The sequence below is a fragment of the Phoenix dactylifera genome, chromosome 10 (genome assembly GCF_051530095.1).
Source record: "Phoenix dactylifera cultivar Ajwa chromosome 10, Ajwa_hap1_PhDact_Kaust_v1.1, whole genome shotgun sequence".
In the NCBI taxonomy this organism is placed as follows: domain Eukaryota; kingdom Viridiplantae; phylum Streptophyta; class Magnoliopsida; order Arecales; family Arecaceae; genus Phoenix; species Phoenix dactylifera.
Genome location: NC_143199.1, coordinates 25,184,078 through 25,205,361, shown reverse-complemented (window position 1 = coordinate 25,205,361; position 21,284 = coordinate 25,184,078). Strand labels below are relative to the sequence as shown.

The 21,284-nt window shown below is 38.1% G+C and overlaps 2 protein-coding genes across 8 annotated transcripts; one reads left to right on the top strand and one right to left on the bottom strand.

Moving 5' to 3' along the window:
• The first annotated feature begins 4,145 nt into the window (after nt 1–4,145).
• On the top strand, nt 4,146–20,410 carry LOC120108535 (formyltetrahydrofolate deformylase 1, mitochondrial). Of its 7 annotated transcripts, XR_015969380.2 has the most exons (10): nt 4,147–4,427; nt 4,510–4,622; nt 6,619–6,769; nt 7,163–7,236; nt 7,314–7,476; nt 8,702–8,800; nt 8,885–8,971; nt 9,589–9,740; nt 16,098–16,222; nt 19,733–20,410. XR_015969380.2 is itself a non-coding variant. In XM_039122166.3 (9 exons), the coding sequence occupies exons 1-8, from the start codon at nt 4,170–4,172 to the stop codon at nt 9,733–9,735; spliced, it is 1,092 nt and encodes a 363-aa protein (XP_038978094.2). In that variant the 5' UTR covers nt 4,147–4,169; the 3' UTR covers nt 9,736–9,740; nt 16,098–18,210. The 7 variants fall into 7 exon arrangements, 5 of the variants coding, with proteins under 5 accessions (XP_088561773.1, XP_038978094.2, XP_089781962.1 ...); XM_039122166.3 differs by lacking the exon at nt 19,733–20,410 and having other exon boundaries at nt 16,098–18,210; XM_089925836.1 differs by lacking the exons at nt 16,098–16,222; nt 19,733–20,410 and adding an exon at nt 9,892–10,114.
• On the bottom strand, nt 17,743–19,160 carry LOC120105737 (protein EXORDIUM-like 3). The gene has a single exon (XM_039118459.3). It carries the CDS (start codon nt 19,158–19,160, stop codon nt 18,069–18,071), a length of 1,092 nt encoding a protein of 363 aa, XP_038974387.3. The 3' UTR covers nt 17,743–18,068.
• Nucleotides 20,411–21,284: the final 874 nt, after the last annotated feature.

Below are 21,284 nucleotides of genomic sequence, written 5' to 3'. Positions count from 1 at the left end.
AGAACCAAATAAGATAGTATCTTTTTTCTTTTTTTTTGGTGTAAGGGCTTATATGATCAAATATCTAAATGTTTTAATATATGGTGCCAATTTTCACCCTCAATTATGAGTACCATTTCAAGTGCAGAGAAAAGCAATCCTCATGCATTAGTCAATTCAGTAACTACTTGGCTCTTTTGGAAAAACATGCAAGTCATTGTAACATTGAGAGCTGCATATCAAGGAAAATATATATACCCAGTGTTTGTGAATGAAAAATAGGAACTATAAGCTATAAATGCTTCAAATGGACATTATATCTCAAATATGGATTTTAGCCATTTTGTTCCAACACTATTAAGTTAGGAGAATTTTGGAACCTTTAAATTCAGATTTTATGTGAGTTTAAATTGCTTTATATATATATAGTTAACTAAAGCATGGTGGATTCGGCAACGTAATTTATTCCTATATTTTCCTCCTCACTTTTTCCTCTTCAAGATGATCCAAAACTTCTATAAGGTCATGATATTACAACTCATTGCTGCAATCCATGAAATCAATTCCAAGGGAGGACTGATTTTTGTCTCTGTTTTTCTTATGATTCAACGTCAAAATTTAATGAGGACTTTCTGCATCTCCATGTCCTTCCATCAAACTAAATATTACAGATCTTTCGCCATGGGAATGCATTATCAGAGTGCAAGTTCTGGACTTAGCCTTGACCCATTTCTCTTGTTGATTCAGGAATCCCAGAAAATAAAAATGAAAAATTTGAGAAATAACATAATTACTTGGCATATATCTACTAGTACAGCTCTTTTCATCACTTGAGGACTGAGAATTTGGTTATGGGTATTCTTCAAATTATTTTTCCTTCATTAAGAAAAATAATAGGTAGCAATTAAAACTTAAAAGCATCCTCTTCCAATACGTAGAACCTAAATAATGCTCAAGCTAATTTCTCTCCTTAATACTGTTCGACCCATGAGTACGAATTAATTTCTATGGGTTTTTTCATAGACTATTGTATTCAAAAAAAATATTTCTGCAAAATCTTCAACAACAAACTTCTTGACATAATCTTATCACCAACATTATACAACAAATCATCAATGCTAAAGCATAATCCTAGGGAAATTAATAGAGCTCACTTTCTTAACCATCTCCATTCTATTTTCTATCTTTCTCAGCGTGGTATTTCTACCATTATAACAAACACCTGGACATGATTCACCCAAGTCCAAACAACCATCATCAGAGAAGAAAGGGCTTTACCTTTGCATATATTGCATGTCTCCCACCCAGTCAATGCAAATCCAAAGAGTGGTCTCTCTAAGTTGTTAGATTTCTTTGATCAATCTCCTTTTTTCCTGTCTCATAACTTCTTTCATGTTCATTTGACCAGCCTTCAACACCCAACCGACCTCCGCCCTTTCAATTGCCTTGTATTGCTTCTTAAAGCTTGGGATATCTTTAAGGGATGAGAATTGGGAATTCAATTTAGCAAAACCTTTTTTTACAGTGGAGCAGTATATCAACTATGTTAGAAACTAGCAGGCAAGTGGCCACTGGACTGCTTTGCAATTACTGAAAAAAAAATACAAGGTTGCAGGTCTCTTTGACTTCCATGAAGACATTCATTATTACCATAAACATGTTCTAATGCATCAAATTTCAAGAATAATGATACACAACAATCATAGCACACTAGCCTTCACCCTTTTCTTCTCTATCCAACATTAGCATTGTTTGTACAAAATAAAATGACCCCTTATTTTTTTTCTTTTCAGAGATTCAGTAAGAATTTAAAATTCCAATATAACGATGCAAATCATTGGTGCATATTGGATCAAAGGCAGGAAATTAATGTACTCCTTTTCTCGATATTGCTCTTGACTTAAGCAAAACCATGGAAATTAATCATGTTTGAATTAATTAAGTGTGCTTCAAAAATACCACCAATTATGCATAAATATTTAAATGAGCATAAGAGGAAAAAGGGGGAGAAAAAAAAGCAGACTAGAGAATTTTAAAATCTCAAAAACAAATTAACATCATAGCAATCACATAATAATATAATAACACAGAACGTCAATTCAGTTGTCCTACAAAGAAAAGGATACAACAAATCAAGCATCAGCCAAAGCTAATTAAAATCTAGTTAAAAAGAAACTAAAAAATTCTAGTTAAAAAATAATTACCAACATTCAAAGCATAGCAAAAGCTTTCAAAGAATTCTGGATGTCGAAATCTTCTAATACGCTCTCAGATCCGGAGCAAAAGCCTGGATGTTGAGTAGAGATAGATTCATGTCCGGTTCCTCTTCTTTGGTTTCATCACCTCCAAAGGTATTTATTCCTCCTATAAAGCCGTTGACAACTCCGGTGGTGCTGGGCTTAGGTGAGAATATAAATGGATGGTTGATACCGCATCTGTTTAATTTATTATTATATATAAAATAGTTATGCATAATATTAGAAATTTTATAGAAATAACTCATTCAAAGTTCAAATCTTGTAAGAAAAAATAGGATTGTTTTTTAGGATGATCCGTATTTAATATTGTGAGGACCCGTGCGGACGTATGTTTAGTCTCGCATCGATTATTTGCTGAGTAGATCCTAGATACTTGTACAGGATCAAGAAACCCAAATAATAACTTCTGCCCCATAACCTATGTGAACTAGGGAACACTGCGGTATGGATCCATTAAGGCTGACCATAAGCTGATAGTGGTATTTGTGATTAGATCTAAATGGATTTGAACTCTTAGCCTAGCTAGAAACATCAAGGTTTGAACAGAGAAGTATGAGATGACATCCTCACAAATTTTATTTGAGCATCAATAAAGTCAAAGTTTGAATCGCCATCCTCGTATCCTCCATACTCGGTGAGCAACACAAGAACTTGGTGATGCATGCCATCATCGATGCCAATTTTAGTACGCTCCTTGTTATGTGGTTGATTCGTCGGAGCCTTATTATTTTAAGGAATTTGGCCCCTTTTCTCCAATCTTCAATATTGAGCAAAAAGATATTTTGCTAGATGGATTTTTGGAAGTTTCTTTGGGGAGAGATATATTGAAAACAGTTTCAATGTAGAGCTTGACCCTAAAGGGGGCAAAATAAATACCAAGTTCGGAGAAAGGAGAGGCGAGCACTATGAGATGACATTGACATGGAAGGGAACAAGAATATTAGATAATTATAATTAACTCTACTGGCAAATAGCATGTGAAGGAAATAATTATAAGCTATACATTTATCTTTTTTGGTATGGTAAATTTTATTTATATATGAGAAGAAGAAAAAAACAAAATAAATTGCATTAACCACACCAAACTTAATATCATCTTCCTAAAAAGAAGAATTGTAAATTTCTGCCATTGTTTTCTTAAATTGGAGGGACTAGAATATTTTTCCATGGTTCTTAACAAAAAATAAGAAAGAGAAAAGACGAGCAAGATTGGAGAGTGTGGATGAGAAGGGAACATGGATGAGATAGCATGGAGATAGAATGAAATATGGAGCTCGGCTAGGCTTTGTTTTTCCCAATTAAAATAATTATAAAGATCATAATAATCACCAACAATCTTTTTTTTATATTTGAGAACTAGAGGGTTGCAACCATCCTATAATCTAAGATCAGTTAGATATTTTGTTATGCCCCAAACTCATCATGCGGCATGACTGCATATTTTATAGGGTATGACCCAAGTTTCAAGAACTTGCATATTTTTTTTGAGTCATATTCTATGGAATCTGCAGCCATGTTACATGCCCGGTTCGAATTGCTATTTTGCTTGCAAGATCAAGATTTTATTTCAAAAAAATCTTCAGAGTGGGGCAAAATTCTACTCAATATTTGAATCCGGCCTGGTATTACCCCTGAAGGGTTTGAAAAACCTACTACAGGGTGAGAAGTGAGAACGAGAAAATAGTAGAAGGATTAAAATATTTCAAACACAATTTTTCTTGGTCTGACATCGGTAATATTTTAAATTTCCATACACACGAATATAAAAGGCACCGCTGGCGATGGGTAGTAAAAAAAAAAAAAAAAAAGCCTTTCCCGCGCGCGCTCTCTCCGCAACCACACGCGGCAGGCTGTCGTCACTCGCCATGCAAACACAAGCATCCAATAAATTGGGTTGAAGGATTTGCGACCAAAGGGAGTTGGGATTAGATAATGACAGTGATGGTAGATCCCGACAAAGCCCCTTCGCTACCTCATGGCGTCTCCCCCCCTCTCTCTCACGCGCAAGAAAAGAGATCGGAAGGAACAGAGCCAGACCTTGACCCCATGACTCTCCTCCGACGCACCGCCTACTCCTCCTCCGCCTCCTCCTCGATCCTCCAGATCGCCGGAACCTTCTTCCGTGCCCCCCATTCCTCCACCGCCGCCGTCGCCGGCAGCACTTATGGAGTTCACGTCTTTCAATGCCCTGTAAGTATGATTTGCCAACCCACAGCAGCTGGTTCGGTCTTTCTCGTGACAATTTCTGAGTTCGGGTGGTGGTGGCGGCCAGGACACGGTGGGCATCGTCGCCAAGCTGTCGGAGTGCATCGCCTCGCATGGTGGGAACATCCACAGCGTCGATGTCTTCGTTCCCGAAGACAGGCGCGTCTTCTACTCCCGAAGGTTGGATATCTTTGCTTCCTTCAACCCTCCATTTGGTTTAATTCTCTAAACTTTAATTGCAACCGCATTCAAGCTTTGTATGGTTCATCGGTCGATTCAAGCACCAATGATATTTCCTTTCTCTTCACAATTAATGCGCCCACTCAGAAATTCTGTTGATTTTAGCCAACCGTCCGAAGTATTCAATTTCAAGCGCAAATTCAGCCATAATACATCATGTGTTTGATTTATTGCTTGTATACATAGGACATCTCCGTTTGTTTAAAAGAGTGGATAACTGTGGAAATTTGTCCAGATTAATACATCAATTCTGAGTTATAAATCCACTGGCTTACATTGTGCCTTCTCATGCCTCGAATTCATTCATGTAGAGGATGACATGTCTTGTGGGAATTATTTGTCCTTAGCACCTCAAAATCTCCACGTCCAAAGTAGTTGGAATTATTATAAGAAACCTTGAAGCCAATATAAGAGAGGAAGAAAGGAGTGAGAAGGAACAGGGGCAGAGGAAAAGGGGAAAAATTTCAGATAGTGTTTTTGTGAAAGTGGTAGAGAATATATGAAGATGGAAAGAAACATATACAAGTAGACGAGCAAAGAGGGCGGTCAGTAGTTGTGATATAAGGGAAGGGGGAAATTAACATGTATTCAGTAATACCTTTTTTTTTAATTCTTCCATCTTGGCTGCAACCAATACGTAAATGCACAAAGGAAAGAAAAACATTGAACTAGATAGCAGATCCTTCAATGACCCGTTAAATCATAACAATATAACCACTCAAAGTCCGCTAAGCAAAATGATGTTGATGCTTATTAGTCCTTTACGATTATCATTCATCAATTATAAGGATGATATTCATCCTATGATAATTTTTATGTGACGGATGCAATTGTAAAATCACATAAAAATGATAGAGTCCTTAGCCCAAATGGCCTACTGGCTTGTTTTTTCCAATTAATAAAAAAAATAACCTTTACAAAGCATTTTACAACTTCTTTGCTTGTAGGTTTGGTGGAAAAGAACTCCAACCCAACTTATATTTTCCTGTGAATCAATGTTTATACACTGACAGGTCTGTGTGAAATTCTTTTTTTTGAAAAGAAAAACACGTTGATTTTGAGATGTTCTGCCTAAAATTTTCTTTTGACAGTAAGGAGGTTTTAAAGCCATGGAAGTTCAAAATGAGATCACGTCTGTGCAGGAAATTATACATATGGAGAACAATCAGAATCACCAAGAGTAGGTTCGAATTTAGGTTTTGTTTTCCACCCTCAAGAATGTGCTTCCCTGGTTCAGCCCTTTTCAATAGTAGATGCTTAAGTTTGATTGATGCAGTTAGGAGCCCAGAAAATTAGAGCACCTAATGATGAAGGCTGGAACAAAAGCCTGGAGGATTGTTATTCATTGGCGAGCATCATATCTACCACACTGGCACATACTATATGATGATGATTACCCACTGATACATGCAGTTTGATTTGAACACTATCTTAAGATTAAGGGCATGGATCTGAAGTAACAGATAACTGTCATCAAGCCAAGACAACTAGCACTCTAACAGTGGGTGAAAATACCTAAGAACTATCTATGTCCCAACAGATTAGATTGCGAAGTTCCACAATTCAGTCGAGGAGGCACATAATTACTTATCCTAAAGGGATGGTGGGAGCTGGTGTCAGATGTTTACCTCTGATTGGGCAAGCTACTGATATGATTCTTAACCTAACATCTCCTGGAGTCTGATGGCTAATGCAAAATATGCCGAACTACTTATGATAACAGTAAATTTTAAATAACAAAAGAAAAGAAGGGTCACTAGTGGGTGGTTGATACACTTGATATGCGCCTTATCATGGTGAGGTATTTAGCTTGAGGTTCATGGCCTCATGCCTGGATACTCATAAATTTCATAGGTAGCTGGATTTGAACTGCATCTTAAATATATTTTACTTGGTTAAAGTAAATCTAAGACTTCCTACTGATGCAACTTGGCAGTGAATTCGTATTTGATCCTGCACGTTGGCCGAGGGTTCTGATGGACAATGATTTCTCAAATTTGTCAAAGTTTTTCAATGCTAAAATATCTATTGTACGAGTTCCAGATCTAGAACCAAAACATAAGATTGGAGTTCTTGCTTCAAAGCAGGTGTGATCCTTTTTCTATTTGTGATTCTTCTAGAAGTAATTTTATTTGTAGTTTTGAGTATATGACTGAAAAGTAAACTTATGGTCTAACTTTTCCCGACCATATAAGGTTATAGCAGTATCTTATTCAAGGTACATACTGAACAGAAATCTTGAGAGCATTAATAACTACTTCTTGTTTATTTGGTTTGCTATGCATCAATAATTAAGAATTTAATAGGACCATATTTTAGATTTTAACAGACTCTCTTCCTAAAAAAAGCAGTTCAACCCTTCCATGGAGCCTTCCCTACATGGAGCTATGCTGCATGTTTGACCTCATTTTGATTGGAAAAATTTGGAGGATGATGAGAATGGTGATGACGACTGATGACTTGTAAATTTACTGTTGTAGGAACATTGTTTGGTGGACTTACTACATGAATGGCAGGATGGTAGACTGCCAGTGGATATCAAATGTGTCATAAGGTGAAATATATTGTTGAATTCCTTTTTTGTGATACATTTGTTCTGTTATTAATTTTCAAATCCATAATGCATTGCAGCAGCAACCATGAGAGAGCTCCCAATACTCATGTTATACGGTTTCTTGAAAGACACGGGATTCCTTATCATTGCTTACCGACTTCTCCAGGAAATAAAAGAGAAGACGAGATATTGAACTTGGTTAAAGATACTGATTTTCTTGTACTTGCTAGATATATGCAGGTAACTTAAATTTGAGCTAATCTATTTTTTAATTTTCCAGAATTTGCTGTTGAAAAGTCTTTAGAATGTTGCTTATGCTTTAACTACTAGATTTTAGAGGCTAAATTTATATGTTTTTTTTTTGTTTTCAGTTTCATGTTAGACTAACGATAAATATAATATGCTTATGGTCTTCAGAAGTCTGAAGAGTGGGGATAAGGAGACAGAAATAAAGGTTCAATGCCCTCCAATTTGAGGGAGCTGATTTCATTGATATTAGCCAGCTTCTATATGTTTTAGGAAAATGAAGGATTAAGGCTTCAACTTCACTAGATGATTCTACCAACATATTTTTCCATGAACATTTCATGTCTCTATGTAATATAGCCAACGAACATCATAGCCAAACATCCAAACACCCTATAGTTTAGAATGAACCGTGCTATGCATAGTAACAAGTTAAGAAACTATTGATTACAAATTAATTTATGTATAGAATTAATACAAATGATCCAATCAGGGAGAAGGAAGAAATTCCTTCAACCCGCTTAACTTAGACCTCTTTAAAGAACAGAAAAAGTAAGAAAAAAATTATGAAAATAGGGTTCTAGGTCCCTCTCTCATTAGTTTAATGATAAAACTATTTACAGTCTCTTTGTGTAGCATTAATGAGATCCATCCTTGCAAAATCTGATACGGATCCTCCTCTAGTTGGAAGACCACAGCTTTTCCAAAATAGTCATGACTAGCGAAAATAATCATAAAAAGCTAAAATTCTCTTGGAGCTAGAGCTCAACTTTTATATCAACTTTATCTTTAGTTATCTCATCTAATTCTTCCTAGATTAAGAGCTATGACTAGTCAACGTCTATCCTAAAAAGGTAAGTTTACTTTGATCAGCCCATTAGGAGGTCCAAATGTTGTCATATGGCCTGATTTCCATGTTGTCGAAACCTTTTAGGGGTGTTGCAGCATTGTAGATCTCAAAAATTCATGTGATTTCAAAAGAAAAAACACCTCGATTGGATGTCATACTAAGAAGTAATGGCCTTTGGAAGTTTGGCTTGTAATGTAGCTTCTGATGTGATAGTTCTTGCTCCCAGTGAATCGAATGATCCTTCTGGATCAACAAATCTTCATTATTCGTCAAAACATTTCTTGAAGCATCCTTTTATTTGTTGTAGCTATACTAGAATACCTGTTGTCTCGTGAAGTCAAACTGTTTGTGTGATATAAGAATATGCAGATTTTGTCTGGTAGATTTTTGGATAGCTATGGGAAGGATATAATCAACATTCATCATGGTCTTCTTCCATCTTTCAGGGGCGGGAATCCTTCCAAACAGGTATTCAATTTATGGCTTTCTTCTTTAGTTGTTTGCATCATCTGTAATTGTATGTCTCATTTGTGGCTATTTCATGATTGTCAGGCTTATGATGCAGGGGTGAAATTGATTGGTGCAACAAGTCATTTTGTAACTGAAGGACTTGATGCAGGTCCAATTATTGAACAAATGGTGAAGTCCTTTTGCATAATACTGAGTCATACTACTTCATTCTCTTTAACTAATTTTTAATCTTCTCTAATTGCACTATATTACCATTTTTTTGAAAGAAATGTTACGATATTAGTACAGCTGCATTTTGAAAACACTTTTTCCTTGTTGCACTAAGCCTATTGATCTAAGTTATTAAGCATCCATCTCAGCTTTCAGCCATGCCAGCTAATTTGCCTCAAATGGAGTTGCAAGGTCTAAACATATCACAAGCATTATGCATTTAACCTGGTGGCTTATTTTTCAACCTTAGTTGTAAACAAGCTTTAGCCTTTTTGTTGCACCTCTCTTTTGTTGAGTGGAGGTTTCATGTTTGAACCTCAGAAGGTCCTTGCACAAGTTGTTTGACAGTAATTCTTCCATCATTTAGATGAGATAATTGATGGCACTCCCACCTTTATCACACACCAAGAGTGTGGGTGGGCAGGGCAGGGGTTGGAATGAGATAATTTGTGTGTATGATTCTATTTGTGCAATCATGCATGGGTAATGCCCATCTGTTTTCATTATGTTCCTGATTTACACAATGCTAACCATCACATGCCTGTTGCATTTTTGGATGGTTATATGCATGACAGGTTGAGAGAGTTTCTCATAGAGATAATCTACGAAGTTTTGTACAGAAGTCAGAGAACCTAGAAAAGCAATGTCTGGGAAAGGCAATAAAATCATATTGTGAACTTCGGGTCCTGCCATATGAGTTGAAGAAGACCGTTGTGTTCTGACAAAGGTTTGCTTTTACGATGTTGCATTGCAAAATAGTTGCCTTCCTCATTTGATGAGTTATCGGGAATAAATTCTGTCTCTATTACTATCATTTTTTTTCTTCCATTGACTACTTTCTGATCTTTAATGGGATGTGCTTGTTCTGAGAATTACAGCGACCTGATCTGTTTATTCAATGGCTGCTGTAGCTGATTGCCTCAACTTTATCTACAACTTTCTTTAGCGGTCTTACGTTAAAAGCAATGAGAGGTTTGTAATTTTTGTGGGAAGAGAGATGTAAAAAAGGTGCATTACGTAGGCATAAGCCATCGGTACAGAAATGATATTGTCTGATATTGCTTGATACTATAAATGATATTGACGAATACCATACACCCACATCATTCTTCTTGTAGCTTTCTTGAGTGATATACTTGATACTCACTGCTTCCAGTATTGTTGTCTAACATTGACCTTGCTATAAGACTGTAATGATATTTTCTTTCCTGAAAAATAATGTAGAGAGATAAAGCACAGGATAAAATTTACATGTTGCCATGTCATGCAAGCTTTATTGATTTTAAAAATAATAATCTTTTTTCTTTTGTTGGTGAATTTGTCACCACTTTTCCTCTATAATCAAACATATTTGAGTAATCCTTCCATGGCAATAATTCAAATATTATCTGAACAAATTTTGACTTGCATGCATGTTTTTTTGGATTATGCTGATTTGTTTTGCTCACCTGTGTGAATATCTACTTCTCATCGATAGGAGCGTGTATTTTACGACACCATGTGTAATTTCTGTTAGATTTCTCGGGCATTCCCCATACTTGGCTCAACCTACCTTTGATGTGGCATGTTCTTCCAAGCCCAACCCTGAGTTTCATGATTGGAGCTTTGGCAAATCCCTAGTAATTGTTTCAGTTAATCAACTTTTGTTTCAGCCTACAGCAATCTAAGATAATCCACTTTTGGTAAATCAAGTTTTCTTTCAGCCGTACAGCAGTCTAAGATAATCCACTCTCTTTAATTGCTATAACGATCTCTTATTTGTTGACTTCTACATTTACATATTTGATGAAGTCTAATTAAAGCTCCTCTTGTTGTTCTGCAACTTATGTTTGTTACACATGAGAATTCTTTTTGCAAGCCTGCATAGCTTCTCATAACTCATGCAGAGCAAGGGAAGTCTTGCTATTAGTCAGAAATGGCCCAACTTCAAGTTTGACAGTATTTTAGAAATGCAGGCTCAGCTCAAACCATCAAAACACTTGAACCTCTCTGTCTAAAGTGTGCACTAGGTTGAATGGCCATGAGCAGTCCCAGCCTAACATGCATCCTTTTTGTACCTTAGGTATTGTTCTTGGGATTTCAACTCAAATGTGCAGTAATTATGTAATGCTTCATATGGGAACGATTCACTGGGAGGTCCTTTGGTTGCTGCCTTTAGGGACAACTGAACACAAATGTGAGGGAGGTACACTGTGGAGGTTGTCATCTGAGTTTTAATAGAGGATAGGAGGAAAGGACATTGTAGGTCTTTTGTTTCATGCTATATGAGTGTCATAAGCAACTCTTCTGGCAATTATGCTTAACAACTAGCTTTAAACCTTGAGATAAGCATTCCATCTGTTACTATTGCAGTATGGTGCTTCATTACTTGTTAGAGTCTTGCAGGACCGTACTCATTTGTGATCCAACATTCATGTTTTAGAGTCCGATGAGCATTCCCCATTTCTTGCTGAGGGTAAATTTTAGGTAGAATCCAAGATATGTGACTTCAGATGTAACTGCTGGTGTGGTGCTGCTCAAGGCTTATGAGTTTATCTCACTAAGCCCGAGTAAATACTTTATCAGCAGAGCTGCTTCTCTGGACAAATTTCAGTATCCAAGAATTATTCCCCATTCATGAGGGTCACCTTGGTTGTTAGGCGAGTAAATGAAGCACCATTTTTGTAGGATAGCGTGCGGAAAACATCCTCTCTTGTTAAAACTTTTTTTTTTTTTTTACATTTATAGATGCAGGCTTATATTTCGCAATTCTTGCAATCCATAGATGCTAAGGCACTTGATTGGATTGTAGCAGCATTTTCTTCCTTGGCAAATAATGCTCATAGACGATTTTGGCATACACAATGTCTCCGATAATTTTGGACTAGTAATCCTCTATGAGTACTGCTCATTTCCCACAACCTTGACAAAGGCAAGACCTGATAAGATGTCTTGGAGTGTTAATTTAGGTCGGCAATCTACAGGAACATAGGTTTTGGGCATGAAAAATAAATTCATTAAATTGTAGGGCTGGATTTGGGTTTAGCTAGATCTATACCTGAAAACCCAAAACCCGACTTGAATTATTTAAAAAAAAAATGAAGAAGAGATTACTGAAACCACAACTCATGTTGTTCGACTAAATTCCCATCCATATCATGTACGGTTATCTTTTTAGAATATATTTGTTATAATTTAATATTTACACTGAGTTTGATTATTGTAGGATCTTTTTCATTCTACATATCTTCTGATTTTGTGGATGTTTAGGTAACAAAAACACTGGTTGAATAAATACCCTCTTTTCAAAGAAATTTTTATTATTCACATCATTAATTTTTTCATGTTTCATATTTCATGTGATAGCATTTTTGATTCATTAAATAATTTTAAAAATAATCCAAAAAGTGTAGCAAAATAATTTGTTAAATACTGGATTTTTACCTGAAACCTTAGCCGATGCCTAACTTTTTTGGGGTCCAATATTAAATATGGGTATAGAGTTTTAATTGGATATGGATTAGGGATTGTATCTGACAAATATATTATGGGTTTAGGAATGGATGCGACCAACCTTGGTCGAATCTTACCCGACCTAAACCCGTCCTATTGACACCCCTAAGTAGAACCATGGAAGGACTTTAACCAAATTGCTAGCTGGCATCTTCAATAACTTATATGACTCTCACCAACCTATCCTTGTATCTTTATTATTTACTTTCTACCAAACTTTTTGGTTATCTATGTCTTCCTAATCTTTTACATTTATGCGCATACCCCATATAAATGTAATAGTTTAGACTGTATCAATTACCTGCAGCTTACAGGCATTCCCTTTCCTTAATTACCTTCTTGTAGAGTTTTATAAACTTCATTTTAATTCGCAACTGAGAAATTATATATGGAATTGCATGTACAGTTGTTAGTGGAAGTATGTGTAATATCTATGATACAGTAGGAATAATGTAGGCAGACATAACCTGTTGGGGTTGTCACATGTATTCTGCAATGATTTTTTTCTTTTTCCCTTTTGTGTCTAAGTTTCATCTTAGGGTTAACTTAATAGAAAGATTTGGACATTACAAAAGAAATAGACCATCAAAAGAAGCAGATAATTGTTACAAAGCATGTAATAATAATGCACATGATATTAAGAGATAAGAGTACCTGATATTGGCTGTCATTTCTCTAAGATAATTTACAATCTGCTAAACTTTATATATAGTTGATAAAAAATGCACCTGCTTCTTCCTTCTCAAAGTATTAAAAAAAAAGAAGAAGCATATTTTCATTAACAAAAAGAATGCGTTAAAAGTGGTGATGGTTTCATAGTCTCATGCACAGAACTCTATCCTTGTTTGGCCATTTGTGTTGAGCACAATATAAATAGATAGATAAATTAGCAATTACAAGTCTTAAAACTTTGGAGAAATTATAGAAGTTGGTGAGCGTGTGTGTGTATACCAAACAAACTTTCAAAAGAAGAAGTGTGGGACCAAAAAAAACACACACTAAATAATTGATGACTTTAGTCACCCTATGAGTCCCAAGGTCAGCTCTTTCTTCTTGACAGAGGTGCTTCCCTTTGACCATGGTTCTTGAACATCTCATTTCTCATTACCTAATTAACATATTTTTATAACTTTTTGTTATTGATTTTTATTACAAAACAATATACTCATACAAATGATTTAAAAAAAAAATCTCCTCCTAGAAGGACAAAGAAAGTGACCTAATATTTATGAAATAATTTAGATTCCATTGTGACTGGGCCCCAACACTGGTGAGGATATAAAGACACTGCCAGTGTTATTATGTGTGGAGTGGTACCATTCCCCACAAACGCAGGTTTTGTCGATCCCTATAGTACCTTCTTTCAAGAAGGAAGGTGCCTCGAAGGGTAATATTAGAGAAGAATGGGGACGGGGCCTTTGTAAACCTCACCACCCCAACCTCTGCTTCTTTTCTGCTCCCAGTAGCGGTCCAGACCCAGGTTGGTGGAGTCATTCCAGCTAGAATTATGATGTAGCCACCTCTAGGTCAATGTTAGGCAGTGGTGCTCTTTGTCCCATAGTCCCATGGTTGGTGCTGGAAATAATTCAACTAAGAAAGCATATAGAAAATTTGCAAAAAGTGCTTCAGGAATTAGCAATTAGAATGAAGATAATTAACATTAAAATTTAAGGTTAATGAGTGAGTGTATGTATGCCTAATTATATTTTTATTATTGTAAAAATAAGATTGCATAAGTAGAGAATAGATAATAGTGAAAAAAAAATATCAAAATTGTACAATTGCAATAACTTTTAGACCATGAGTGCTTTGTGACGAAGTTTTGAATAAATCATATGTGGCTAGTCACTCCGGGAGCACTCTGTGGGTTGGAGAAGGAAAGTTGTCTAGAACGCTCTGGAATTTGTTGTTTTCAGACCTTATTGGATATATTCATACTAGAACTGTATGAATCACCTATTTTAGAAAAAAAAACATAAAGTTCATTAATATTCTCAACTAAGTCTATGGATTGGATAGGGGTCATTTGGAGAGAAGTTCATTTGGGAATATTGCAATAATTTAGAGGTTAGTATTGTAGCTAGTATCGATATCTTGGACATATAGCCTAATGAGTTAGTTAGCTTTTTTTTTTTTCGAGACTTGGCTAACTTGGATCTCTAATGGTCAAAGTGGATTTGTAATTCGGACAAGAAACCTTATAAATTAGCTGAACAATAAAATGAAGAATAAATTTGAATAATAAAATAATAGATTATAAAAATAAAAAAATATAGTAATATGGTAATAATGTCACCATCCTAATTTGAACCTTGGACCTTTCGAAGAAGAAGGATGCCAAACATTAAAAAATAAATATGTAATACAGATATAAAATATTTGATAGCATCGACTTGGGGAATTCGATCGATTCGGATTAATGACTAAGTAGCAAGCTATCCAATTACCAATCCAAAAAGGAATTCAGTTGTTCTGATCCCCAAGCAAGCAAATTTTTGAGCATTTCTACTGAGGGGAAAAAAAAAGTGTATAGCACCTAACGGTTGAAATAGGAAAAAGTAGAAATTACCTTCTTCTTCTTGGATTCTTTCTTCCTTTAAATATCATGGACCCTTTATCTGAGGAGACCATGAAAGACCAAGTCAGGTTCATAGTATCCAATGCTCTAGTGCTGGTGCAATGCATCCATATTTTCTTATATTAAATTTAGCTTTGGGATGGTGATGAGATGCTCTTTATCCAAAAAAAAAAAAAAAAGCAATTCTAAGTTATTGTTGCTTTCTTAGTGTCCTTATAGGCTTCTACGAGAGCAGGCCACATTGCTGCCGTCTCCTTTCGCTTTCCCATTCTTTCCACTGCTTGAGGAGATTACCTTCGGGCGAGGCCAGCAAACAGTGGTGGTTGCATTCGTTTTGTTTCCTTCCTTGTTATCTAATTATTATTAAACTGGTCTAATCTCTCCCTCACGGGGACTCATCTTTCGAACCGGTTCCCAACCCTCTTTCTCAGGTCTCCACGAAAGTAGGGCCCACTCTATGATCTCTCTATATAAGACAGCACCCCAATCTAGTAAAAATATATCCATATAAATCAGAAAATACAATATACAAAAATATCTTTAAAAAAGTTTATGTAGTAGTCTAAAAAATCATTTATGTACTATATATATCACCAACCAATCAGTTGCACTGTTTGTCTCTATAAACATTCACTCTCCAACAATCGCATAGTATTAGATGTAAACTAGTCTTAGATACTGATGGTCACCTTCAAGTATAATAAGGGTGGTCTTCAAATGCATCATTGCAATCTTCAATCCTTTTCAAGCAGCTATAAAGCTTTTCTATAGCACCTTTTTTTTCTTTTCTAAACCTTTTTGTTCTTCTCCCTCTTCTTGGCTGGCCTGCTCTTTCACCACGCTGTGGCGATGCGTGATATCAGGGAACTGTGATGATGGTTTTGTCTGCAGTTGGGCATGGGTGACCCATGCTCGATTCATAGCATTCTTTTTCTGGCTTTAAACTAAAGCAGTCTGATAAGATGGTTTGATCAAGGAAAGTTTATGCCCCACATGACTGGATTTACTTTGCAGGCTAATGAAGGCTTTTAACACAACAATGGAGGCTTTTGTCCACAACTTTGATGGTGATAACTGGCTGAGGAAATTCCTTACAGATATCAACAATGTTTCCGTACATTCTACAAGAAATATCATAGGTGATGCTCATACATTTCCCCTACCTGCTTTCTGTCACCATAACAAATACTTGCTTCCTTTTCATCAAATCACATGCATCACATATGCCAAATAGCATGCATCTAAAGAGAGGCAGGGAAGCAGTAATGCCTTTCTCGAAAATTGCGCTTGGATGCTGGTTAAAAGATGGACAATAAAGAATTGTATGGTTAATTAACCAAACATTATCCGAAAAGTGGTGGATAAATTTATTCGGTCAAAGGTCAAAAAGATGATTAATCTGGATAAATTTATTCTTCCAGGAGGAAGGCTGAAATAATAACTTTAACAATCCAAAACTCTCCTCCTCATTCCACATTTTTCACATTTTCCATAACTTTAACCAAGCAATTATGGGAGCACCAAGCAAACAACAATCAATTCATTCACTTGTTAGCCGATTAGGGTGTAACAATCAATGATTAAAGTTAGATGGTTAGCTACTCGAACATCCCAATGCTACAAGGCAACATGTGATATAAGCCGTCTGGCCAATACATTGAGAGTTGATCTCTAGCTAAGAAACTCCGAATCTCAGACTCCGTGGTGTATGTTACACTCCTACATTGAAATAAAATACTCCTACATGAAATAAAGTACTCATCATTTCTCTTTACATTAGAGAGAGATCAAGCTAATACCTATTTGATTCTCATTTCAAATTTTAGAATAACCTTGCAATATTGGCACTGCACATTAAGAGACGTTGATCTATCTCTTTAGAAAAAAATTGACTCACATTAGAATACAGAACTTATAGAATTGCCCATTGAAGAAACAAAGACCTTTCAAATTACTTATAAGATTGTTGAATAGTTTAATAGATCACCACTATCTTTTATAAAACATTTTTATTGTTTTTTCATAATTTTTTTATAAATAGTTCCTATAAATTCTCGCGGCGGAACGATTTTGCCTCCCTCTTCATAAATAAATAAATAATAAAAAAAAAACCTGATAGCGCGTGAAGACCACTTTCCAATCACCACAAGGATGGCCTGCCCCTTTCCTTCCTTCAAGGACACCACCGAGCTCTGAACAAACTAGGTTGAGCACAAGCACCTCCATGTCCCCCAACTATCCCGGGCCAAAATTTTCTTCTGATGAAATGAGGACCTCCAAATCTACAGCTACATTCATCTCGATCTAAATTCACAAGCAAGCAGATGAATGTAACTTAAACATACCTTCGTAACAATTTGGCACTTTGATTTGACCGGACATCGCCATGCTAAAAGCCGATCATTTGAATTCCCAGCGTAGATAACGACTGTCTTGGGGAGTAGTAAAAAGAGTGTAAGCAGAGTACTCGAAAAGACGGAACACATAGATGCCATGCCGTTCTAAGCATCACCAGCCCCACCACCAAACTCCCCTTCCACACTCCAAGCTTATTAGCTTTCATTAAGCTATACTAAATATGCCAAAAAAATTTATCCACCAACATAGCATCGAGACAAGACGGTAAAACAGTAAAAGAGAGTATGTGAAGCAAAACCCAGACCACCCCAAGAAGCATAGAGCAAGATATATAGCAGCTAAAGCAAAAGCCAGAGCAAATCCCATCCTAACTCCTTCCTGTGTACAACAACAAAACAAGCCCACATCCTTATACACAAAAATATCACATTACTCCTCCCCTCTCCTTTCTTCTTATTAATCAACACCCTAACTCTAGTAGCATGTTACTTACTATTAACTCGAAAGAGAAGATAACCCAAGAGACAAGGCCATTTTAAAACTTAAATACCTTCGTGAAAACTATAACTGAGTAAATACGGCAAATACCATAGCTTTCTTTGGCTTAATCTAATAATATGGCTCGTCTCATTGGTCGAGGGCATTGGGGCCGGAGCAGTAGTTGAGGTTGGGGTTCCAGATCCATTGCACCAAGAACTTACGGCCGCCTACGCCGTTGACGTTGTACGCCGCGCCGCTGCGGCCGTCCACCAGCAGCTGGCCGGTGTACGCCCCGCCGCCGCCGGTGCCGTAGATCCCCTCGCAGAGGTCGGCGATCTCCGTCGGGAAGCTGGGGTCGCCGCCGGCGTACCAGGCGTTCACTAGCGGGTTCGACGCCATCTCCGCCAGCTCGTGCGCCACCACGCTCACCATCCCGTCAACCCCCACGTCCCCATTCGGCGGCCGCCCCGCCGAGCGAGCGCCGGGGATGTACTCCGGCACGGCGAAGGGGTACGCGCAGATCCCCGGGCATTTCGCGGCGGAGTTGCCGACCCACGCGTAGGGGAGGGTGTAGCCGACGATGGAGGGGAAGGTGAAGTAGTGGAAGCCGCAGACCTGGCCGCAGAAGTCCTGCACGGCGACATCGGCGGAGGTGAGAAGGAGGTAGAGGCCACCGCGGGGGTTGACGGGGAGAGGGCGGGTGCGGGCGGTGACGGCGGCGCGGATGACGGACTGGATGGAGAGGCGGGTGAGGGATTTCCCGTGGGAGTAGCGGCGGTCGTTCTTCTCAGCGCCGAGGATGACGGTGCGGGAGACGTTGTCGCCGGTCTGGTCGGTGTAGAGCTGGACAGTGCGCCACCAGGCGGCGACGGAGGGGATGGAGACGGCGGCGGGGTCGGGCGGGGAGATGGAGTGGAGGAAGGCGCGGAGGATATGCTTCTGGGCGCGGGTCCAGTCGCCGTACCAGATAGGGTGGACGGTGATGTTGGCGGTGAGGACAGGGCCCATGTGGTAGCGGAGGTGGACGAACTCCGACGACCCCTCGTACTTCTTGGAGGCCCCGAGGCCCATCGCGACGCCGCCATCTTTTCCGCTGGTGATGGTCGTGTTTAGGACGGTTTGCGGCCACGGCCGCCACGCCACCACAACCGCCGCCGGCGTGAGGAAGAGAAGGAGGACGACGACGACGACGACGACCGGTGAGCTCATCGGCGGATCCCCGGCACGTGCGGGGCGCATGCTTCTTAGAATGGGGAAGTCGAGATATAATAGAGCGGAGCGGTGGGAGTTGGTTTTTAAGCTGGGCTTGGCTTATATAGTGGGAAGTTTTGGTTCTTAAATTTTTTCCTTTTCAAAGCATATATTATATATATTATATGTATAAATATATATAATAATCTCAAAAAAATAAAAAATCGTGGCGGAGGCAACTCCACCTCCTCCGGTCATAAGGTATTTTCGTTTGTACGTAGGCAGCCATCTAATTCGAAGCTCCCTTAGTTTTTTTTTTTTTTTTTTAAAATATGTTTAGCCCGAAAACCTTCCCTATCTTTTGCCATCACGGTGTCTCCAAAAAAAAAGAAAAAAAAATTAATATAATTTTTATATATAATATATTAAATAAAAAAAAGAAGGACAAAAATTAGGGGAAGCGCGCCAAGGCGATGCGAGGGAAGGGGATATAGGCGGGAATGGATGACAGGTGGTCTAGCTGTCAGGAAGGGCCCCACAGGCCAGGAAGGAAATTGATTTCTATTTGTGAGATGCCACCGATAAGCTGACACGTACCCATCTTTTTGGCTGTTATACAGCGCGTGGGGTCCAGCGGGGACGGAGATTTTTTGTGGACGCTGGCGGAAAGCGACAGAACACTGGGACCCGCCGTCCGGGGTCCGGAAGAAGGGGCGTGTCGGGGAAGCGATGACCTCTCCGGTGAGAATAGACGAGTGAGTTTGGGAGTTAAACGTCACCGGTCGGTGTCAGGATTTTTTTTTACTGTTTAAAAATTAATATTTGAATTAAAATTTGTACTAGCTCGGTGGGCTAGCATGGTACGCAAATTGTAATATATGTCTCTATCATAAATCAGGATTCAATTTGATCGATGATTTAATTAGAGTTCTATTTTTTTGAATCACGCAGCTTGTGATGGACCAAGATAGGAGATGTACCCGCATGCCCCGCTGCAACTCTGTTCAATCACGAGCAAGCTGTTGCACGGTACACGGATGTTTGGTGTCCAGCTGGAGCCCCATCCAATCACGAGCCAGCACAATACCTAGATGTTTGGTGTTTGAGAACCACACAAAAATAGACTGCGAAGAGTGTGACATATATCATTCGAAAGACGAAAAAAATTGCTGATTTGATTACCTTCTTTACTGCTTATCATTTTAAAAAATTTTTTTGATATATACTTATTTTTTTACCGTTGTGAAGTATTTTGTTCTTTGATTCAGTAGATAATACACACACAAAATTAGTATAAATTGCCGATATAAAAAAAAAAAAAGGCTAGAAGAAAACAAAAACTCAAAGTCCATATGGGTTGGATTGGACACCTACACAGGCAAATACAGATAGCTTAAGGTTTCGAGGTGCAGCACATGAAGCACAATACTACTCAATGCACCTGTGGTCCTTAGACGCAAAAAGCCATGGGAAAGGAGGGAGGGCTGAGGATGGCTTTTTTTTTTTTTTTTTTTTTTTTTTTTTTTTGCTAAAACGGGTATCATACCCGACGGGAACGGATACACCCAATAAGGTCAAAAAATAGGATACCTTGAAGTGCCAAAGGCAACTCCCCATCATCAATCCACAAGGTGCCTCCGGAATGACAAGCTACATACGCAGCTACCCAATCCGCGGCGCCGTTACCTTCACGGTAAATATGCTTGGCCTGAAAGGCCCATCCATCCCTCGCCATAGCCCAAATGTCACGAAGCAAAGGAAGCCCTTCACATTTGGCTCAAGCCAACTTATTGATTAAAATTCAGTTTCCTTGATGGTGGATATCGAATATTAATGCATTTATTATATACACACAGATATGAACTGGGGCTTCATGCTCGTCTACTTAGCAACTAGAGGTTCTATGTTCAATTTTTGATTGGTTCGCTCCAAAAAATTTGGATCTAGATGGTGCTCTATCATCCTTGATATGTTCCGAACAATACTGTACAATTATATATCCCATCAATACTATAGAAGATGAAAACAAATTCCATCTTTGTTCCCCCATTGAGGATAGCTAGATGTATAGTTCGAGTTTGGTAATGGTATCTCCATCTAGTAAAAGAAGACATGGCGATGAAAAAGTACATCATAAGCTTAATATTGAAGTTGCCTAAACAAGCTTATAGG

Bases quoted from the DNA above. Each gene is read 5' to 3' on its own strand.
- LOC120108535 (XM_039122166.3), top strand. From the start codon at position 4,170: ATGACAGTGATGGTAGATCCCGACAAAGCCCCTTCGCTACCTCATGGC. The intron at 6,770-7,162 runs GTGTGATCCTTT...TTACTGTTGTAG, and splicing joins GAGTTCTTGCTTCAAAGCAG to GAACATTGTTTGGTGGACTT. The intron at 7,237-7,313 runs GTGAAATATATT...AATGCATTGCAG, and splicing joins GATATCAAATGTGTCATAAG to CAGCAACCATGAGAGAGCTC.
- LOC120105737 (XM_039118459.3), bottom strand. From the start codon at position 19,160: ATGCGCCCCGCACGTGCCGGGGATCCGCCGATGAGCTCACCGGTCGTC.